Source organism: Vulpes lagopus, chromosome 4 (genome assembly GCF_018345385.1).
Source record: "Vulpes lagopus strain Blue_001 chromosome 4, ASM1834538v1, whole genome shotgun sequence".
Taxonomy (NCBI): Eukaryota; Metazoa; Chordata; class Mammalia; order Carnivora; family Canidae; genus Vulpes; species Vulpes lagopus.
This window is the reverse complement of record NC_054827.1, coordinates 101,004,941-101,018,857: the sequence shown is the minus strand read 5'-3', so window position 1 is coordinate 101,018,857 and position 13,917 is coordinate 101,004,941. Positions and strand designations below refer to the sequence as shown.

General features: G+C 43.0%; 1 protein-coding gene across 3 annotated transcripts in view; it reads right to left on the bottom strand.

Moving 5' to 3' along the window:
* ADAMTS17 (ADAM metallopeptidase with thrombospondin type 1 motif 17) overlaps nt 1-13,917 on the bottom strand; it is a 318,441-nt gene that overhangs the window by 55,058 nt on the left and 249,466 nt on the right. For all 3 annotated transcript variants that reach the window (XM_041753209.1, XM_041753210.1, XM_041753211.1), the window contains exons 18-19: nt 12,147-12,306; nt 9,275-9,410 (exon numbers count right to left, since the gene is read on the bottom strand). In XM_041753209.1, coding sequence (XP_041609143.1) covers nt 9,275-9,410; nt 12,147-12,306 — 296 coding nt within the window. The remainder of the gene's footprint in view (nt 1-9,274; nt 9,411-12,146; nt 12,307-13,917) is intronic.

Here is a 13,917-nt window from a genome sequence, read left to right as displayed (position 1 = left end):
GTATCTTCTAGATTGTCTTAAGATTTCTCTTTGATCCAACTGTTATTTAGGAAGTGTGTATGTGTGTGTGTTTTAATTTCCATGCACTGTAAATTTATGTTGTTGATTTCTAATTTTATTCCATTAAGGTCAGAGAATATAGTTTGCATTATTTCAGTCCTTTTACATTCACTGAGGCTTATTTAATGGCCTAGATGATGGTCTATCCTGGGGAATGTTTCACACATACATAAATAAGAATAATGTATATTCTGCTTTCATTGGGTAGACGGCTCTGTAGCTATCTCTGAGGTCAAGTAAGTTTATAGTATTGCCCAAGTCTTAAACTTCCTTATTGATTTTTTCTAGTTAAAAAAATCCATTATTGAAAATTGAGCATTAAAGTCTCTGTGATGATTGAACTACTTTTCTCTTCATACTATATATTCTAGGGCTCTGTTATTAGGTACATATATGTTTATGTAATTGTTATTTCTTTGATGGACTGTCCTATTATCATTATAAAATATTCCTTTTTATCACTAGCAATTTTTTTCTTTTAAAATCTATTTTATCTGGTATTTGTATAGATAATTCCAATTTTTTATGTTTTCTTATTGCATGAAACATCTTTTCCCATTCTTTTACTTTTGAATGTCTTCTTTTTTTTTTAAATGTCTTCTTTTTTTAATAGAGAGAGGGTGCATGCACAAACACATATGAACGGGTGTGGGGAGGAGCAGAGGTAGAGGGAGAGAGAATCTTAAGAGAATCTCCATGCTGGGCATGGAGCCTGATGTAGGGCTTGATCTCACGACCCTGAGATCATGACCTGAGCCAATATGAAGAGTCAGATGCTTAACCAACTGAGCCACCCAAGCACCCCAGGAATCTGAGTGTATTTATATATAAATCTGCACCTATAAGGAGAAAAGAATAACACTTTCTAGGCAAAATCACTCCTATCTGTGCACTATTCATTCCTATAAGAGAGCCAGCCAGCACAGGGCTCTGCCAGCAGTGGCCTTCATTAGCCTCCAGGGTGAAGGGGCCAATAGGCTAATCCTCTGGGAAGCTGCCACCAAATACACCCCAAGCTCAGTTCTGAAATATCCCTAGAGATTCTATAAGTCAGGAATACTTCATTGTCCATCCCCACTGTAAAGCCATTCCTTCTTGATCTAATAGTTCCCCCTCCCCCCAGAACCTGGAGAATACATATTTCCCCTTCATTTCCAAAAGATCACTATGATCTTGGTTATACCTTTTTTTTTAAAATAGGTTTTCTTTTTTTTTTAATTTTTATTTATTTATGATAGTCACACACAGAGAGAGAGGGAGAGAGAGAGGCAGAGACACAGGCCGAGGGAGAAGCAGGCTCCATGCACCGGGAGCCCGACGTGGGATCCGATCCCGGGTCTCCAGGATCGCGCCCTGGGCCAAAGGCAGGTGCCAAACCGCTGCGCCACCCAGGGATCCTGGTTATACTTGTTTTTATCCCTCAGACTGAGTTTCAACTTTTCCATTTATTTTTCATTTTTTGTAATTGTGACATAAAAATTGAATGCAAACACTGAGTGCCCAATGCTCTTTATACTTTATGACTCAGAAAAGTCAGAAAGACAGAAGGGTCTCTTAATGGATCTCAGGGTCTACAAGCAAAGCATTTCTGACAGGAGAAATCTGTTACCTGTGAAACTGGTATCTGGGGATTCTCTTGTCCCCTATAATGATCAAAGTTGGGGCGGGGGAGTTCAAAAGGTTGAAGGGTTAAGTATGGCAGAAAAGAAGAAAACAGAATTTTCAAATTCAAAACAACACTCTGAAATGCTTTCTCTTTCTCCATCTGGAATGTTTCCTAACTTAAACAAGTCACTAAAGGTTACAAAACTTTCCCATTTAATTTAAATATGAGCGAAGTTCTGGAATTTGAGTAGTGCTGGAAAAAAGATCTGGAATCCAACTAAATTTCTCCTCACTACTCCTATCCCATTGATAAGGCACATAATAGACCAATAATGCTATTTGTCATCTTTCCCTCTCAGGCACTAATTTCTTTATGGCTTGTGGGGTGCCCCTCATCCCAGATCTGGGGCCATATGTCCAAGTGTCTGAAGACTGGGCCAAGCCCAAAAGAGAGGAACCTTACTCTGGAGATCCCCAGTCTATCACTGTTGACTTGTAGGACATACCACCTTAGGCCTTGCCCTCCTGCCAGGAGAGCATTCCAGCAATGGATTCCTGTTCTGCCAGAGGAGGCAGGTAGTACCAAAGGTGGCCTCCTCCAGCCTCTTGCATCTAGGGCCTGGTAGACAGAGGTGTGGCAATTAGATTTACCTATTTTATTTTCAAGGAAAGCATGAAATTGAAAAGCTTTACGTTTTAGACTAACTAGAAATGGATGAAACAATGGCATCTTTTCAGATTTTAGCTGTACCTAGAGATCATATGTTCTAGGTTTCATTCTTAAGTCATGATCTCACACACACACACACACACACACACACACACACACACAGAACATGCTTTAATAAAAACATGAGGGATCCCATTCCTTTTTAATGCAAACAAGGCATACCTGGTTAAGATAATGAACAAAGAAGACAAATTTAAAATCCAAATATACTTCCTTACAGATGATTATTCAATTCAATTGGCACTACAATATTAAATATTCTTTTAATGTGGTTTATGTATACAATGGAATATTACTCAGCAATTAGAAACGACAAATACCCACCATTTGCTTCAACGTGGATGGAACTGGAGGGTATTATGCTGAGTGAAATAAGTCAATCGGAGAAGGACAAACAGTGTATGTTCTCATTCATTTGGGGAATATGAATAATAGTGAAAGGGAATATAAAGGAAGGGAAAAGAAATGTTGGGAAATATCAGGAAGGGAGACAGAACATAAAGACTCCTAACTCTGGGAAACGAACTAGGGGTGGTGGAAGGGGAGGAGGGCGGGTGTTGGAGGGGAATGGGTGACGGGCACTGAGGTGGACACTTGACGGGATGAGCACTGGGTGTTTTTCTGTATGTTGGTAAATTAAACACCAATAAAAGTTAAAAATAAATAAATAAATAAATATTCTTTTATAAATCACTCTAATTCAATGTACAGTACAGTATGTACTGCCTGGAAAGAAATTCAAATCATAAATACAATGGGAAACATCTAATAGCTTGGAATGGCCTTTTCAAGTAGCCAATAAGCTCTAAGAGACTGCAAGAATATTAAATCTGGTTCCAGAATGAGCCCATCTCCCTGTCATTCCCCACCTCCATGCTCCAGCACTATCCAGGACTGGGTCTTAAGGAGCTGGCACACAGTGTTACTCTTTGGATGCCAAAAGATGGTGGGGCCTCTTCCCTGTAGACTGTGGTCAGCAAGGTGAAGGCTGCTGGCCACAGTCATAACAGCTGAGCTGATCTGTGATTTTTGCCTCTCCTGCCAATGTTGGAGCCAGGTTTGCTGATGTGTTTGTATTGGTGTGCAAGATGCTGGAGAGAGGCCATCTGTCCTGTGTGTCAGATTCCAGATTCCATATGGTTATGGCAGGGCTTGGGAGAAGTATCCACAGAGCTAGGGGCAGGATTAGAATAAAGAGGTGCTAATGGTGTGCAGTTGGGAAGGTAAAGGAAACTGTCGGGAACTTGATGGAAAAAGAGGGTTGAAGAAAGTTAAAAGGAGATCAGGGGAAATAAAGAAAAATATGAGGGAAAAGACAAACATGGCTGTTGTTTTAAAGGTCAAAGGGTAACAATAATATAGAAAGGCTCTTTCGCCTTGCCGTATTCAACAGTGAATTGCATTTTGGCTTCTTCAATAAAATTTACACCATTGCGTTCTTGGGTTCTCCTTCCAAGTTACAGGCTCTGTCTTCTAGGCATGCCCACCCCACCAGGAGCAGCCATTTATCCCCCAGACCCTACACATCTCCATGCCCACCCCCTTTATCAGTGTTTAGGTTTCACTCATAGATTAAATCTCTTTCTGATTATCTAGCAGGAATTTTCTCAGGCCAATCTCCTCACTTTTCTTCACCTACTAGCCTAAGCCCATATAACTACATGTTCTAAAAAAAGACTCAGGTCAACTAGATCATGCTACGCAATAATCCAAGTTTTATTGTTCAAATATATGTATGTGCACATATACATATGCATATATATACCTTTACATGATACATGCATACATATTGTGTATATATATGTATATATACATACGTATGTGTTTGTCTGTGTGTTTAAACATAAATAAATACAACCAAGACTTGATCTACCAGATCACACATTTCTTCAGCCAAACAATACTCTTTGATGACCCATGATACTTCATTTTCATGTGTTCACTTTAAGAAACAGTATGAGGTCAGGTGGTAAAAGATAAACAACTAAACAAGCAACAAACAAAACCAGACTAGAGAGGCAACTAAGCATTTCTTTTTCCCCTTGGCTCTGAGACAAATTTCAGGTGCTGTCTTGTATAAATTTCATTTTATCCTCTGCTTTTAGAAATTCCACTCATTTTTTAAGACTGATTAGTATGATTTTACAGAGTCAGGGAGGGCATGGAAGGATGTGGGTAAAGAAGGAAAAGCAGATGATCTAGAAAGGTAGGTCAGAAAGGAGGGGAGGGAGAAAGCTGGTATCTATCAATTTCCATGAGAGCAAAGACCTTGCATGTCTTTCTCACCTCTAAATACCTTGGTAGCCAGAACAGGGCCTGGTGAATGGGAAAGTACATGTTGGATGAAGGATATCACTGATGTTGTGCTGTGTGCTCAGAGTCATGCTAAATGCTTTTAAAAAGAGTAACGGGGGGAGCCTGGGTGGCTCAGCGGTTGAGTGTCTGCCTTCAGCTCAGGTCATGATCCCAGGGTCCTGGGATTGAGTCCTTTATCAGGTTCCCCGCAGGAGCCTGCTTCTCCCTCTGTCTGTGTCTCTGCCTCTCTCTGTGTGTCTCTCATGAATAAATAAATAAAATCTTAAAAATAAATAAATAAAAAGAGTACTGGACAACTGGACAATAAAAAGTAACTCAGTATAATGACATGTGCTTCTTTGTATAAGAGTGTACCTTACTACCTGAGGTAGTACCTTTAGAGCTTGGGCTTGTGCTGAGATTGTGGTTCCAACATCTCTGAGGGGGCAGCCCGGGTGGCGCAGCGGTTTAACGCCGCCTGCAGCCCAGGGCGTGATCCTGGGGACCCTGGATCGAGTCCCGCATCAGGCTCTCTGTGTGATGCCTGCTTCTCCCCCTGCCTGTGTCTCTGCCTCTTTCTCTCTCTGTCTGTATAAATGAATAAATGAAAAATATATAAAAAAAAAAAGTCCAACATCTCTGAGGGTAAGACAAGGGTAAGTGATAATTTAAGACAGGACCAGCAAAGGATGGCTCATGGGCCAAGTCTGGCCTACAGACTGTTTTTGTGCAATGGGGGAGTTAAAAATGGTTTTTACATTTTTAAAAAGGGTTATAAACAAAACAAAGAGAAACAGACATCAGAAACCATATGCAGCCTGTAAAACCCAACATACTTATTATCTAGCCCTTTACAGAGAAGGTTTGCTGACCCTTATTCTAAGGAGACACAGAATGTGCTTCTGAACTTACTTGCAGTCTAAAATGTGTTTGGATTGAACCTGTGTTCAACCATGGTTAAGACTGCAGACCTGTGGTCTATCAGAATGCTCTGTGAGCAATCTAGAGTCCCCCCTCGGTCCCCCACCCTCACACTCAGTAGTCTTCATCGAAGCTTAGAGACGCTCTGTAGCACTGCTTTGAACAGTTTGTACCTTTGTGGTTTTATTTTATTTTTAAAAGATTTTATTTATTTATTTATTTATTTATTCATTCATTCATTCATTCATTCATTCATTCATGAGACACACAGAGAGAGAGGCAGAAACACAGGCAGAGGGAGAAGCTGACCCCCCCTTGGGGAGCCTGATGTGGGACTCCATCCCAGGACCCCAGGATCATTACCTAAGCCAAAGGCAGACGCTGAAACACTGAGCCACCCAGGTGTCCCAATACCTTTGTTAATTCATGCTTGGTGATGTGACTTTTTTGGAGGTGTTTTCTTACACGATTTTCTGTGTAGTTCTACAGTGCAACAAAGTCCCCATCTAAAAAAATCCATGTGTGGCAAAATCATAAAGCTGCTGCTTTGTCCTACATGGTATAACAATTAGAGAGCTTTGTCATGGAGCTTTAAATTCATCTGGAATTGAGTGAACTCCTCAAGATGTGACCTAATCACCTCTCATCTGTCTTTCACTAAACCTGGGAGATTTTTGGTCATTGTCTCTGATTATTTTCTGCTCTATTCTTCCCTTCCTCCTCTTCTCCAACTCTAAATACACTTATGTTCGAATGTTGGATATTATCCCACAGATCACTGAGTCTCTGTCATTGTCAACAATCTCTTTTTTCCATTTTCCAGACTGGATCATTTCTATTCTTCTACTTTCAAATTGGTCTTTTTTTCATCATCTGCTCTTAGGCCTATTTTTAAAAAAATTCCATATACTATGTTTCTTGGTCCTAAAATTTGGTTCATTTTTAGAGTGTTTCTTTTTTGTGCTTAGATTTCCTATGTGTTCATTGATTGTGACTATATTTTTTCTATGTCTTTGAGAATAATTATAATAGCTGCTTCAAAATTCTTGTCTGCTAATCTCAATACATGTGTCATTTTAGAGTCAGTTTCCATTAATGTATGGGTCACATTTCTCTGGGTTTTTTTTCCTATGTCTGGTAATTTTGGACTGTATCCTGAACATTGTGAGTGCTATGTTAACCTATAGCAGTGTCGTTCAATAGAATTAAGATGCGGGCCATATATGTAATTCTAATTTTCTACTACCCATATTAAAAATTAAAAAGAAACTGGTGAATTGTAATAACATATTGCATTTGACCTGGTAAGTTCAAAGCATAGTTATTCCAACATGTAATCAGTATTAAAAATCACTAAGATATTTTATAATCTCTTTCTGTACTAAATCTTTGAAATCAGGAGTATATTTTTACTTTTATAGCACATCTCAGTTTGGACTAGCTAGTGGCTACCAAATACTGTACATGATCAGCATAGTTAAGAGTACTATTAGTGAAGAATATTAAGGGTTGGTCCAATAAAAGCAACCCCATCATTATGGAATCCTGGGTCGTTTTTTAAACTTTATTCCTTAATCCATTCCTTGGGCCTACTGTGGTGTGAGGGAGGGCAGAGTGCACTCTTCCCCATCATATATGTGTCTCGATTCAATTAGCGCAACTCTGATTTCATGTTTTATGTTATTTGGTTTATGTCCATAACTTAAATATTTGGACACTAAAATAGTTTGAAAACATAAACAATTTGAAAATATGATTCTTGAATGGATCCCTAAGATCTTTCTTGCTCAGTCATGCAAGAGAACATGCTGACCTCCCCTCTTCTAGATTCACTCATCCTGCTTTCTAATATGTTACAGAGCTGGGCTGTTTTATCTTTGAATATTCACAGTGGCAAGACCTTCCTTCTTTGACCCCAGGTGTGTGTGGTTGACCCATTCATCAATTCATGAGCCTGTGGGCTGGCTGCTCATAGCCAAGATGTTCAAGAAGGCTTCCTAAAGTGAGCTGTTCCTCATAGCCTTCAATGTTAGGGTAGCATCTCATTCTTTTGATTAAACTGAAGTATAATTAATATATAACATTATATTAGTTTCACATGTACAACATAATGATTAAGTAATTTTATATATTACTCAATGTTCACTACATTAAGTGTACCCATCATCTGTCTTCAAACAACACTGCTACCATCTTATTGACTATATTCCCTATGCTGTCTCTCTCATCTCCATGACTTATTTATTTTGTGACTGAAAGATCCACTCTTAATCCCCTTCACACATTTCACCCATCCTCCCACCCACCTTCATTCTTATTTTGCTAAGGACCACATACAACTAATGAAATAAGTCTTGCTTCTTGCTTTCTTATTTTCCTTCTCCTACTCACATTTTACCAATCTTTTAATTTTTATTTATTTTTTATTTTTCTAAAGATTTTATGTATTTATTCATGAGAGACACAGAGAGAGGGAGGGGCAGAGACATAGGCAGAAGGAGAAGCAGGCTCCATGCAGGGATCCCAATGTGGGACTTGATCCCGGGACTCCAGGATCACGCCCTGAGCCAAAGGCAGATGCTTAACCGCTGAACCACCCACATTTTACAAATTTGACAAAGCAAAGGGGGTTGGCACAAAAATCATGTGCTTTGTGAAACTTTTGCACCAGGCAAGAGGCCTGAGTTGAGCTTAACTGCCAGTCCAAAGTCCAACTTCTCTATAAAAGAAAACTAGGCACAGAACCACAAAACAAAAACCATGCACCTCAACTTGGAGCAGAATGGGAGGCCAGAGGTGATATTACATGCTCAAACAATCCCAGTATAATGCAAAGTCTCACTAAAATGACTGGAAATAAGAAAGCTTAACTGACGAGCAAGCTTCACACAATTCATCTTGGTTGACAACCCAAGAAAATTCACTTCAGAGCACAAGTGACAGGGCCAAGGAAGCTGGGGTTAGGAACAGAAATTCTGGTGGATTCCAAGCAATGAACACCCAAATCCATGCTCACAGGTGTTAGTTTCAACTGCCAAAACCAACCGATCACAAACACTAACCTGTGTGCCTTACTCATGGATGCTTACATTCTGACTGAATTTTCCTTTTCTTTTTTTAAGATTTTATTTACTTATTCATGAGAATACACAGAGAGGAGAGAGAGAGAGAGGGAGAGGGAGAGGGAGGGAGAGAGGGAGAGAGAGAGAGAGAGAGAGGCAGAGACACAGGCAGAGGGAGAAACAGGCCCCACGCAGGGAGCCTGACGTGGGACTCGATCCTGGGTCTCCAGGATCACACCCTGGGCTGAAGGCGGTGCTAAACCGCTGAGCTACCTGGACTAAGTTTCCTTTTCTTCCAAGACAAAATAACCTGGGGGAGCCTACATGTACCAGTTGAAAGTATGTGATTTTTTTTTTTTTTACTCCATGAGATGTTCTTAGTGGTCTGCTAAAAATGCCTTCCAGCTAGGACTGTACATTTTTTCAGACTTCTGGCTTAGTAGCCAGATATTCAGTACTTTGAGCAAGCAGAAGTCACTTAGCAACAAGAGAACATGGCATAGAGAGGTACTGTGGTATTAACTGTGTATCACTGCCCCCCACTCATGGGGGTTTCTGCCCCGACCCTGGAGGGTCCAAGCTTGAGAACAGAGCTCCTTACCGTGACTGGCATGGATGTGAGTTGCATCTTCGGACCTGGGGCTCTGGGCGGCTTGCTTGAGGACAGTCACTGTCATTCACCAGCGTTGTGGTCTTATTAACAATCCGTGTGCAGGACACAATGGTTCTCCGTTCCCCTGGAAACCAAACCACAGGAAACTGAGATGCTGTGACTACACACACCTGGAAAGGCCATTCATTGATGCAGATGGAGGAGCATTCAGGTGCCTCTTTTGATCAGTTTTTCATGTGAAGTGACTGTTATAATGCTTTATTGGTTGTTGGAGAAAAATAACTATAATGTTAAGGATGAGGGTGTGTAAGACATGGCAGGGGCAGCATGGGGCAGGAGGAAGATTTTAGAACAGGATCAGAAAAAGACACCGCAGATTAACTATGTTCTCGGACAGCTTGGGATTCACTGAGGCCAAAGTTATGATTTGGGTCTTTAATTTCCAGCAAAGATTGCCAGTCTATTTATCTTTTCCTTTGATATTTAACGTCTACAGAGGTTTGGTCTTGATTAATACTCTCACCAGAGAACACGGCTACCTATTACAGAATCACTACTTGCTGGAGAGAAGTGAGAAGCAGGGAGTTTGGTCTAAAGGACACCCAGACCTGCATCATCCAAGTGGGCAGTCTAGAGCCAATTTGAGAATTTATTTAGCTGGCCAACTGCTACATGTCTTAAGCATCACCTGCATTTGAGGACCTCACTATCTGGTTACCCCAGATGGGTGTGGCCATTCTCTGGGTATACCCAAAACATTTTACACACAGCTTGGTCATGACTTTGCCATGGAGGTGGATGGTTAGGAGCTAGGAGGGTGGCTTCTGGAGCCAGGCTGTCTGGGTTCAAACTTGGCTCCATCACCAGCACAGTGATGACAGTATCGACAGCTAGCTGCCATGATTCTGTGCCTCAGTTTCCTCAACCAGGCTGATTTGCTTAACCTCCCTGTGCCTTAGGGTAATACACAACAGAGCCTAGTAAGGGGTTAACATTTCATATTAGCTATATTCTGTTTTTATTATTATTTGGGAAGTATGGCAATACAAGATTAAGAGGATGTCAGGCACAGCTCTTTGGAGCCAAGTTTCCTCATTCAGTCTGTCCCCTGGAGAGTTTGTCCTTTAGGGATACCTCAAAAGTGTGGAGTCCTGAACTATGCTGTCAGCTCTTACTGCCTGCAGCTGCAGCTTTGTATGCGTCTAAGAAGCGCAGGGCCACCTCAAGCCACACTTCAGCTTTGGCTGCAGGTCTGACAATGGTGAACCATTGGTTGTCACCTGACAACATGGGAATCCTTGGTGTCATAAAGGAATGCCACTGGGCTGACAGTGACAGCAGCAGAACAGCAGCCTCCCTGCCGCCACCCCCGGCTGAGGGGAGCCTGCTAACTGTGCCATCTGGGCCATGCTTAGTTTGTAGCAAGTTGCCTGAGAGGAAAAGTCTGGCAGTCAGGAATATGGGAGTTGCTAGATTTGGAGGTTGGATGGCTAGTGGCACAGGAGGACAGCTGAAGGACAGGGGGGCTCTCAGGGAGAAGTATAAAATGGGACAAAAACAGGGCTGATGGGGGATCCTGAGGCTATGCCAGCTGCCAGGGACGCTTGAGGAACAGGCAGAGAACAAGCAGCAAGGGCAGTTAGCCAAGACATGCAAGAGAGGGAAGGAAAGGAATTCACAGGTGACCCTGGCAGTATCTGAAGGCCGAATCACGTTACAGCAGTAATTCCTACCCATTAGCAATGGGACGATTCACTTAAATGGTAAACAATCCTCTACATATTGGATATGTGACAAATATCACCTTGACAGTCAACAACCACATAGAAATGGGTATTGGTTGGGCCATGCCACACTCTCTGGGTTGGCATTCCAGAGTCTGTGTGAACCTTCCATCCTAACTCTGTTCCCACCAGAACCCACCCATCCTGTGTCCCATGTCCCACACCTAGCTGTGTGTCCTGTCAGGGTGACAAAGGGCTGTCCCAAAGGGCTTCTAAGAGTTCAGAATGGCTTCCTACCACTCCCCTAAGTCCCCTAAACCTCCCAGTAATGAATACAGTGCCTTTTTCTGATACTGATTTTTATAGTATAGCAGTTTCATCTCTGCAGTGGGCATACAGGCTGATCACTCTATTTTAGAGGTGATGAAATTTTGGTATAGATCATGTGAGTCATTTGCTAAAAATATGACAGCAAATCACGAAGCCAGGACTCATGCTTGGAATGTTTCACCAGGCTCGTGGGGCTCTCTTTCTTTCCATGGCATCTTGTAGTGGGGTACCTGTGGCAGAGACATCTGGTGGCCCTCCACCGAACAATAACAGGTGAAGGTCTATTCTGTTCATTCCCAGGTCACTCCCCATCACACCTGTGATGTACCTGTACAGTGGCCAGACCTCCACTCAGGGCAGAATCCAAGGGCCCTAAGCTGTAGGCAAAGCAGCTGTGTGGCCACAGCTCCAAAAAGTAGGAGTTTGGAAGTCTGCATGAGTATTTTGCAGAGGGAATTGCAGTGGGGCAGGGGGTGGGTGTGTGTGTATGCCTAGGTGGCTTGGTCAGTTAAGTGTCTGCCTTGGGCTCAGGTCATGATCTCAGGCTCCTGTGATTGAGGCTCACATCAGGCTCCCTGCTCAGTGGGGGAGTTTGCTTCTCCCTCTCCCTCTTCACACCCACCCCCCTCCCAACTCCTGTTCCCTTTCTCAAATAAATAAATGAAATCTTAAAAAAAAAATTGCAGTGGGGTGTTAAGTTCCTGTGGAGAGACAGGTGGCATGGCCAGCCTTTCCAATGCCCTGGGAAGAGCGTCTTCCCTTGGCAAGACCCCGCACCCAATGGGTCTCCGACCTCGGATGCTCACCTCCTCCACACTGCACACTGCACCCTTCCCAGCCACTGTGGGTCCAGATGAACAAAGAGTCCTGGGGTTTTTCTGGTTCACTTTGATTTTCAGCAGTGTGGTTGACAGGAACAGTGTACTCGTAATGGATTCCATAATTCTGGTCATGAAATAACAGCACCTGGATCAGCAGTAAAATCAAAGGCCAGTTTGAAATGGAGCGGAAGCTTACAGGCTTGCTGAATTGGCAAGCTAAGCTGCACTGTGGCGGTCTCTCTAGCAGGGTCACCAGGTCTTCTCTGGGTTTCAAAACAGGCTTGGTCTAGGGGCGTTCCCTTATTTCACTCTTGCGTTCCTCAGATACTCAGCTCAGGGGCAGGAGTCTATGTGAACCCTCAGCAGGGAGCTCTGCTCTTTCCCGCCTGAGAGAGGACCAGTTTAGATGAGGGAGGATTCTGTGGGTGGTGAGGGGCAGGGGAGGGGTAGCGGGGAGCAAATTTGTGGGCTCTCACTGCACTTTCCAGAGAGAGCCGCTCCAATTCCGAGAAAATAACCTGTTCCCACATCCTCCGCCAGGGAGCTGCCCTTGTGGGCAAAGAGGACACAAACATGCTGCTTTTACCTAAAAAGGCATCTGAACAGGTGGGGTTATTTTACTCCTTTGAAAATGAACATAACTCTTCAGGCCCCCAGCATCAGCCATTGCTACATGGAAGACAGGCTCAAGGTCAAACACAGCCCACCATACAGGGATCTGGGGGACTTTTGCTGAGGAGTCTTGAGATGCATGAGCCTTCTTGCTGCCGCAGCGGCTATGATGTTGATGCCCTGAGGGTGGCAGAGGCCTGGATCAAGGCATAAAGCTGAGAGTGAAGGGGTGGGGAGCTATCTTGCAGCTTGGGGACCCTTGGGTTTGAAGTCCTAGTGAGTGAGCAGATGGATGGATCTGCACTCTGTTTGGTAATGCATTTACAAGCCCTGTAAGGACAGAGGTGCTCTCCCAGCTTTATTTCTCTAAGTGTAATGGTGCAAAATCAGCCCTCTGATGGGAGCTTGGGTGGAGGTGCTGTGTCCTTAGACTAGACTTGGGACCAGTGGGCACTCCTGGGTTAAGGCAGCCGTCAAGTTCACTTCCAGGCCTGGAGATGCAGCAGGCAACTACAGGCAGCATGTGCTCCACCTGCCTTGACCTGGGGAGGCCCCCATGCTGCTCCCAAGAATCTCCCAGTGCTCCAACTCAAGCCAAGGGCTTGAGTTGCAGGGTGGGGGTGAGGTGCTCAGAGCTGCCTGAAGTACATAAACATCCACTTCTCTAAGAAACAGACTTGTAGTATAACACATTTGGAAAAATGCCTCCAGTTCAAAAAAAAAAAAAAAAACCCTTTTTAACAGATCTTTATTATCTCAGTATGGGAAGAAGACTGGTGAATCAAGAATCCATATGAAACCAATTTCATGCAATTTTGCAGCCATGTATAATTTGTGTGTGTGAGTGTATAATTGGTTTCAAATGCAGGTCCCCATTGCTCTATGCGTTCTCCTGACCCTGCAAGCCATGAAGGCACCCCAGTTTGGGGACAATAAGCTTCTATTTAGAGGCAGAGGGGCACCTCTCATTTCTAGACTTAAGACCTTGAAGTAACCACATTTCAAGAGAGACAAGTGGTTAATATCAAAGAGGGTCAGAACTTCAGCTGAGTTTTGTTTATCAGGCATGGTATGAATGAATCCAGGCCCTGCATTTGCTTTAATGGGCTGATGATTCCCTCACAGTTTATGAAAGCTTTGGGCA